This window comes from Musca autumnalis, unplaced genomic scaffold (genome assembly GCF_047663935.1).
Source record: "Musca autumnalis isolate F117 unplaced genomic scaffold, ASM4766393v1 scaffold_3, whole genome shotgun sequence".
NCBI classification, from domain to species: Eukaryota; Metazoa; Arthropoda; class Insecta; order Diptera; family Muscidae; genus Musca; species Musca autumnalis.
The window spans coordinates 34,675,592-34,684,957 of record NW_027411866.1 but is presented as its reverse complement, the minus strand read 5'-3'; the positions used below and the strand labels follow the sequence as shown (position 1 = coordinate 34,684,957).

General features: G+C 38.7%; 1 protein-coding gene across 1 annotated transcript; it reads right to left on the bottom strand.

The window, feature by feature from the left end:
• Positions 1–6,978: 6,978 nt before the first annotated feature.
• LOC141398135 (uncharacterized) lies at positions 6,979–7,806 on the bottom strand. Its single transcript, XM_073975367.1, has 5 exons — positions 7,747–7,806; positions 7,606–7,675; positions 7,426–7,514; positions 7,127–7,266; positions 6,979–7,060 (listed from the first exon to the last, which is right to left on the bottom strand). The coding sequence occupies exons 1-5, from the start codon at positions 7,804–7,806 to the stop codon at positions 6,979–6,981; spliced, it is 441 nt and encodes a 146-aa protein (XP_073831468.1).
• Positions 7,807–9,366: the final 1,560 nt, after the last annotated feature.

Sequence of the window (9,366 nt, the reverse complement as noted above, 5' to 3'; positions counted from 1 at the left end):
TTTTCTTACAAAACTTGTTAATGATGAACATTTTCTGTTCAGAAATGTAAGAAAAGTATAAGTTTTAATAGTAAATCTTCAAACATACAAACATTTTTATAAGAAAAAAATATAATAACTAGTTACAGTAGCTTAACAAATTTTGTTCGACCAAACCATTTCGGGGGGGGCCCGGGCCCCCCGTGCCCCCCCCCCCTGCCTACGTCCCTGTGACAGATGTCCCTTCTCGGACCATAAGAAGATACTTTTCGAAATATCTTTTGACGAAGTCTGCCTTATAGAAACCCGAGAAGAACACACTGGAATAAATATATAGAACTTACAAACCCTCACCTGACGTATATTGGAAATATAGAGAATGGTGAAGAGCTTCATAGAACCTGACCGACGTTCTTCTTCGCTACTATAAGGATACCTTTTCACTAACTTACCATGGTAAAAATCCCAACCGCTGTGATGGAACAAGGATCCTGGCAAACTGAGGAAAATCACAGGAATAATATATAGTAGGACGCATACGATTGGCACTCATAAAAGACGAGTTTCGGTAAATATAAGAGCAATCAAACGTGCCTAGAATAAGTCTTGGTCAATTTCTGTGAGTCGAGAGAAGGATTCAATGACTAAGCTAGAATTCGAAGAATACTTTCCAAGGATCCAAAATCCATCATCCATCCATCCATCCATCACTCTGGACTTTAAGCCTCCTAGCAAGAAACCATTTTCCAAAGACATTGGTACCTACCACACGGATTGTGACAACTTCCAAATCCAAGGAAGGTCAATAATTGCTGAGATAATAACCGAAAAGCTTTAAAAACCCCGCCAGCATCAATTAAAATAACTGATGAACACAATTACATACAAATTGAGTATCGGATTTTTCCGCAACTTTGCATATCTTAAAATTCATCAAAAAGTACTCCATCAACAACATCTATATTGGTCAACATTATTGGGTATTTCCGTCAAAACAGTTCACAATTTTGGCTTATGCGTAGTGTAAGATCTGTTCGAGGATCCTTGGGGTTTTGTTTACAGCGATAAACATTTTTTATGGGCAAGTCAGTTTTTCCGACATAATGTTGACCAACTAAAATGGGTGGTGGACACGAGCACTGTCAAAAAAGTTACTGACATTGGTTCAACCTTTACAAATTTTAATATTTCTGCAAAATTAAAATCAATTTCCTTCCCTCACAAAAGTTCAACAAAATTCACCTTTGGCCCCATAGAAATTAATATGGAAACAATGATTGCCCGGATGGCACGGGTTAACCTTAACTGTTCGTTATAAAATTTCATATAAAGGTTTTTGGAAAATAGAAAAAATAGGGGGTAGGAAGGAGTAGAAGTCCAATCAAAATTTGTTGTTGTTTTTATACCCTCCACCATTCCATGGAGGGTATAATTAAATTTCTCATTCCTTTTGTAACACATTGAAATATTCATCGGAGACCCTATAAAGTACATACATATATTCTTGATCAGGGTGAAATTCTAACTCGATATTACCACGTCCCTCTGTCCGTCCGTCTGTTGAAATCAAGACACAGCTCCCAATTTTTAAGATAGAGCTTTACAATATGGTATAGAAGTTTCCATTACTCCTAGGATATTTGGTATTGCAAATGGGCTATATCGGTCCACGTTTTGATATAGCCCCCATAGAAGGGTACCACCCGATTTTCGGTATTTTGAAGGTTTTAGCCTCATTATCACACCGAAATGGCTGACATTTGGTATTTAGTCTTCGTTGGTGGTATAAAACTTTCCCCCAGAAATTTGTCAGTATAGGTCTACGCCTTTATACAGCTCCCATAGAACGGTACCTCCCGATTTTCGGTATTTTGAAGGTTGTGGCCACTGTAATGCAACGAAATGGATGAAATTTGGTATTAAGTCTTCATTTGAAGTACAAAACATTCCGTATGAAATTCGTTTGTATAAGCACACGCCTTCATATAGCCCCCATACAACGGTACTTCCAGATTTTCGGTATTTTGAAGGTTGTGGCCTTAACATTCCTCTGATATGGCTGAAATTTGGTATTAAGTCTTCATTTGAAGTACAAAATATTCCGTATGAAATTCGTCGGTATAAGCACACGCCTTCATATAGCTCCCCTACAACGGTACTTCCCGATTTTCGGTATTTTGAAGGTTGTGCCTTCAATATTCCTCCGATAAGGCTGAAATTTGGTATTTAGTCTTCGTTGGGGGTATAAAAGTTTCCCCCAAAAACTTGTTGGTACAGATACTACTTACTTACTTAGCTGGCCCATTACAGAACATTTGTTCTATAGACCGAACTAAGAAGAGATCTCCATTCCTCTCTATTTGTTGCTTTGCACTCTGGAATACCGCGCCTTTTCATCTCATCATCCACTTGTTTGCGCCATCTATTCCTTGGCCTGCCAATTCTACATGCACCGCCATGTGGCATGTATTCATACGCCTTTTTAGCGGGTTCATCATCGCTCATTCTTATGATATGGCCTAGTAAACGCAATCGCTGCATCTCGATACGTTTAACTATATTGATGTCGTTGTATAGCAGATACAGCTCGTGGTTCATGCGACGTCGATATTCACCGTCAACGCAGATTGGTCCGTAGATCTTTCGAAGAATTTTTCTCTCAAACACACCAAGCACTGCCATGTCTGCTTGCGCATACATAAGCACGGGTAGTATCAGTGTTTTGTAGAGCGTTATTTTTGTTTGACGAGATGTGGCTTTGTTTTTAAACTGCTTACTTAAACCAAAGTAGCATCTGTTGGCCAATACAATTCTTCTTTTTATTTCACAACTGATGTCGTTTGTTGTGTTTACGGAGGTGCCGAGGTATACGAAGTCTTTTACTACCTCAAAATTATAGGAACCGACTTCAACAGTTGGTCCGATCTCAATGGACGCATTGCGCGTCGACAGCATCAACTTGGTCTTCTCACCGTTTACCGCCAGACCCACCTTAACAGATTCTCCTTCGACCTTTATAAAGGTATCAGTTACTTCTTTTACTGATCGGCCCATGATGTCTATATCATCAGCATAAGCAAGTAACATGTGACTATTGGTGTAGATTGCGTCACTTCTTTTGACGTTTGACTCTCGTATAACCTTTTCTAGCAGGATGTTGAAGAGGTCACATGTAAGGCTGTCTCCTTGTCTGAAACCTCTTTTGGTACCAAACTCTTCGGAGAGGTTCTTTCCTATTTTAACTGAGGACCTCGTGTCATTTAAAGTCATTTTACAAAGCCGGATGAGCTTTGCGGGGATACCAAATTCAGACATGGCTTGGAATACCTTTGAACGCATCGGGCTGTCGAATGCTGCTTTATAATCGACAAAAAGGTGGTAGGTGTCGATCTGCATCTCTTGGGTCTTCTCCAGGATTTGCCGCAGGGTAAATATCTGGTCAATGGTGGACTTGCCAGGTCTAAAGCCGCATTGGTATGGTCCAATTATCTCGTTGATAATTGTCGTTCGCACAATATCCCTGACACGATCTTGTAAGCAATAGGGAGTAGACTTATGCCCCTATAGTTAGAGCATACAGTCTTATCTCCCTTCTTGTGGACGGGGCACAGGATACTCAGGTTCCAATCGTCGGGTACTCGTTCTTCCTGCCAGATGGTGCTAACTAGCTGATGAATACACCTTATCAGCGTGTCGCCTCCGGTTTTGAACAGCTCGGCTGGTAAGCCATCGGCCCCTGCTGCCTTATTATTCTTCAGCCGATTTATTGTTGTCTTTACCTCATCTTGGCTGGGCGGTATACATTCAATACCATCTTCTGGGATTGGGACTGTGGTATCTTCGTCGTCTTCGCTGCTATTGGATACCAACAGATTTGAAAAATGTTCTTTCCATATCCTGAGTACACTATCTGTATCAGTTACCAAATTACCTTGCTGGTCTCTACAGGAGGATGTGCCTGTACCAAAGCCATCAGTTTGATGCTTGACTCTTTGGTAGAATTTTCGGACTTCATTCTGGCTCCTGTACATCTCAATTTTTTCACACTCCCGCTTATCTCTCTCTTTTTCCTGCGGAAAAGACGTTTCTCCTCTCTCCTTTTCTCCCTGTATCTCTCTCGTGCGCTACGCGTTGCTACGGATTGTAAAGTAGCCCTATATGCCGCATTTTTCTCTTCGGTGGCAGCACGACACTCCTCATCATACCATGGATTCCTTGGGGAAGTCTCTGGTATCCAAGTATGGATTTTGCGGCTGTTTGCATGGAGTGGGCAATGCTTTGCCATTGCGCTGATATGTTATCGGGATGAGGAATGCTTTGATTAAGCAATTGGGCTAGTTGAGTGGAATATGCTGTGGCTATCTGTTGTGATTGCAGCTTACCGATGTCTAACTTTCGTGTTGTGTCTGTTCGTACTTTGTTTGCTACGTTTAAGCGGGTGCGTACCTTTGCTGCAACAAGGTAGTGGTTCGAATCAGTGTTTGCGCCTCGGAACGATCGTACATCCAACACGCTCGATGAATGTCTTCCATCTATCACAACATGATCAATTTGGTTTTTTGTTTTCTGATCTGGAGACAGCCAGGTGCCCTTATGAATATCGAGATGATTAAATCTGGTACTGCTAACTACCATGTTTTTTGCAGCTGCAAAGTCTATCAGTCTCTTACCATTGTCAGATGTTTCACTGTGGAGACTGAATTTCTCGATTGTTGGGCCAACGAAATTCTCCTTTCCAATTTTGGCATTAAAATCGCCTAGAATGATTTTAATGTCATGGGCAGGGCAACGGTCATATGTTTCTTCTAAGCGCTAGTAAAATATATCTTTGGTCTGTTCGTCCTTGTCTTCAGTGGGAGCATGAGCGCAAATAAAGCTGATGTTGAAAAATTTAGCTTTTATCCGAATTGCAGCAAGTCTTTCATTCACTGGAGTGAAGCTGGATACTAGATGTTTTAGTCTCCGACTAACTACGAATCCACAACCAAATTCATGCTTTACGTCATGGCAGCTATAATACAGTGCGTCACCTTTAGGTGTTGTTGCGACGCCTTTCCCAATCCATCGTATTTCCTGTATGGCAGTAATATCGGTCTTGTACTTTTACGTCTGCCAATGCGAAGACTGCACCATCTCTATAAAGAGTGCGAACATTCCAGGTGCAGATCATGGTCCTTAAAACGTTTGCGGGGTTCGTCAACTTTAGAGGGGTTTGTTTTTCTTTTCTTTCGTTTTTTCATAGTAGGATGTTTTTTCTAGGGGAGGGTTACTAACCCGACGCCCAAACCCAAGTTTTTAACGTTCTTATGGGTGAACGCGCGGCACATGTTAGCTCACTACCTTCAACGGGTGTTAAAGGCAGTTCCCCAGGTGACACCACGGGGAGGTCAGTGTCCACTTGGGATGAAAGAGGGACCAAGATAAATCCTGGGCTTAGCCATGTTAAAACCGGTCAGGACCGTTGCTTGGTATCTTCCATCCCCTACGTGGTACAGATCCACGCCTTAATATAGCACCCATAGAACGGTACCTCCCGATTTTCGGTATTTTGAAGGTTGTGCCCACAATTATCCATCGAAATGTCTGAAATTTGGTATTAAGTCTTCGATGGGGGTATTCTATTTTCCCCTCCAAATTCTTCGGTGTAGGTTCACGCCTTCATATAGTCCCTATAGAACGTTACTTCCCTATTTTCGGTATTTTGAAGGTTGCGGCTTCAATATTCCTCCGATATGGCTGAAATTTGGTATTTAGTCTTCATTGGGGTATTCAACTTTCCCCCCTAAATTTTTCGGTATAGGTCTACGCCTTCATATAGCCCCCATAGAACGGTCCCTCCCGATTTTTGGTATTTTGAAGTTTGTGGCCTCAATATTCGACCGAAATGGCTGAACATTCGAATAAACTTTCGTCTTTAGTCTACGTTGGATGAAAAAACTTTACCGACTGAAATTCGTCGGTATAGGTCCACGTTTCGATATAGTTATGAAGATTGTGGTGTCAATATCCCACCTAAAGACTGGAGTTTGTTATTTAGTCTTGCATGGGGTTATCAAATATTCCAGAAGGGTTATCAGTATAGGACCCCGTCTTCCTAGAAGAGGAGTACCTGTTTATTTTCGATATTTTGAAGGTTAGCAATATTTTTCTTCATAAACGAAAGAAAACTAATTGTTCCAATGCATCTCATGGTTGAGGGTATAACAAGTTCGGCCCGGACGAACTTAACGCCGCACAATGGTACCTCAGTGTACAAAAAGCGAAAAATATATTGTTGACTTTTTTATAATTTTATGGTTTTATTTTATTGAGAACACTTCAAATAGGGCAATCGTGAAAGAATATTTTCGATATATGGTAATAAAACTTTCGGCGCTCACGCCGAATAACAGACTTCGCCTTATTACGATACCTACAAAAAACTTTCCAAGACTCACGACTCTTTTTACACTGATAGGCTCCAAAAGGAGCAAAAGTAATAGAGTTAGATTTGATCCAGTTATCGTTAGAATGTATCCTTCTACGATCCAAAGGAACAAACTCAAATAAGTCCATTGTAAGGGAATTTATGATAGGACATTTAATATGAACATCACCAACATTTAGCAAAACAAAGTCGAAGTTAGATAAGCGCAGGTAAAACTCATCCCAATCAATGTTGGAATAACCCCGATATTCAACAAATTCAAGGAATGCGGTAACACCAATATTAAGCGAATATAAGTGAATGATCAGAAATAGCAGGACAAATACCTTGACCAGATTGATAAACCATGGAAGAGTTACCGATTTTTGTCGGTAACTCAGAAAATGAGTTACAGAATTCCACTACAGATTAAAGAATTTTTTAGATAAATTTTTTGACCAAATTTAGGCATTAGGGATGTCCGTGGCCGAAGAAATTTGTACACCTAACAGAAAACTAATTATTCCATTTTTGTTCAGAATATTTTATTTTATGTTTTTACTTGTTTTTGTTTTTATTATTATTAGTTATTATTAGTTTACAGCCCGATCAAGTGCCAATGGAACCGGTGATGTTGCAACCATGCAATTTATAAACATCTCTGCAGTTTCGCAACTAAGAAAAGAAAGAAACAAATTAATAGGTTTTATAATTCGAATCACACATATGACAAATACTTACACATTATTATGCAGCGGTATATGTTTTAAACAATTAGCAGCCAGTTTTGGAACCAATTGTGATTTGAAAGAATCACCAATGGCTAAGTGATTAGCTATCCTATAGGGAGTATCATGCTTGAGAGTGCCATCAACATTAAACTGGCAATAAAAATAACAAGGAAAAAATGTTCAGATTAACTGCTATAATAGACTACAGTCATAGGTATTTTAGGATATATCTTTTCTTTGTGAAAGATCTCATTATATATTAAATTTGTTATATTTATTATAATTTCTTTCATTTCAAATCGTACTTACATATCGGCACTCAATCATTGAACAGGCTCTGAAACACTTCTCGCGACCACTTCTAGAGGGAAGGCCGTAGATAAGTCTAGAAATCTCCGCTTTAAATAAAAAGCAAAAAAAATTATCACTTTTTCAATAAGGAGTACTTCTTCATTAACAATTAAAATTATCAGCCAAGCTAACACCTACCATTCCCCACTCCATGTGAAATGGCACATCGTCTAAATGTATCCCTTAAACGTCCTTTAACACACCATTCCTAAGATATGCCAGTATAAAAAATAAAAATTGTATCTACCAAAAATAAACTTATTTGAATTAAATTCAAACCTGTCCCCTTGCGACACTTAATGCAAAAAACCAAATCAATAAGATGCCGATTACTTTCATTGTGACAATGACAAAATTTCTTGAAATACTGTTAACGCATGGTAAGTATGAACCTGATTTTTATCTACATATTTCTAATTTAAATCTAAACTGGTTTATAATATACGTGTTTGTGTCTTTCATTTACACGTAATAAATTAGAAGAGTTTGAAATAAAGTGCCGTCCAAGTGTTTTAGACAAAAAAAAATCGAAAGTGGAAAACATTTTGATTACACCATCGCAATGGGTTATATATTATTTTATGTATCCATAAACAAACCCAAAACAAACAGAACAAAGAATCAGTCGGCTTTGCCGACAGCAAAATATACTCTGCGTGTGACAGAACAAAAAAAAAACAAGAAAAAAAAACGTTAAGTTCGGCTGGACCGAAATTTTTATACCATCTCCACCAGAAATAAAATGGAATAATTAGTTTCCTTTCCTGCCCACAATTTTAGTCAAATCAGCTTCTCGACCACGGATACCCCAAATGCCTAATTTGGTCAGACAAGTAAAAACGGCGAGTCGGACTTTTTATACCCTCCACCACAAACTGTTTCGAAGTAAATATGAACAAATAATTTCCTATTCTTTGCAGGAGCAGAATATCTTAACTGTTCTCTTCTTTCCAAAACATCGACCAATATTTACAACTTTCCGAATTTAGCATTTGTATCTTCGGGCTACCCTTATATTAGCGTTATACAAAAAAGTGTTCCAACACTATCTGATCTTTTGCGAGGAATATTTTGTACCTGTAATAATGTTTTTTATCTATAACAGGGATGCTCTTCTTCGCAAAGACAGTCTATTCAGCGATCACCCTGAGTTGTTTTCGCATTTGCTTCTCTCCCTCACCAACACTGTACGTGCAATGCAATAATTAGTATGCTTTCACAATTTTAGGTGGATACCCCAAATGCCTAAATTATATAATCCAAACTAAAAAAGGTGTTCAGCCAAGTGAAGTGTGGATCTATCTTTACACACGGTGCCCTTGAAACAATTTTAAATGGAAGGTGCTTACACCTCGGAAATTTTTGCGGATTCTGAAACTACGATGTTTATAGATGAGAACAATCAAAAAACAAAAAAAATCGCCGGAGCGCTTTTTAAATAAATAGCGATTTAAGTTGACATTTTTAGGGGTTGTTTAGGTTTTCGCGATTTTGCTTAGAAACCACATTTCCTATCAAAATGGGACTAAAACAAATGTTGTAGATATGAAAATTCTCTACAAAATTGACCTTTATGATATTCTCGTCGGTTTTACCGTTTTTGAGATATAGAAGTTCAAATTGGGACAATTCAAATTCAATTCAATTCTGTATCGGCACCTTATAAAACAATGTCATGACTGCAAATTCCCAACTTAAACTTATATATCTAAAAAAATGTTACAACTAAGGATAAGTTACTTAAGCCAGTCTTGTAGAGAATTTTCACAGCCTTAAGATTTTCTCAGGTCACATGTCGGTACGACTTACCGTATTCAAGCAAATTCGCGAAACCCTAACAAAAAAACTAAAAATGTATACTGAGCTTCCTTATCTCAAAAATGGTACAAGCTGCGAACA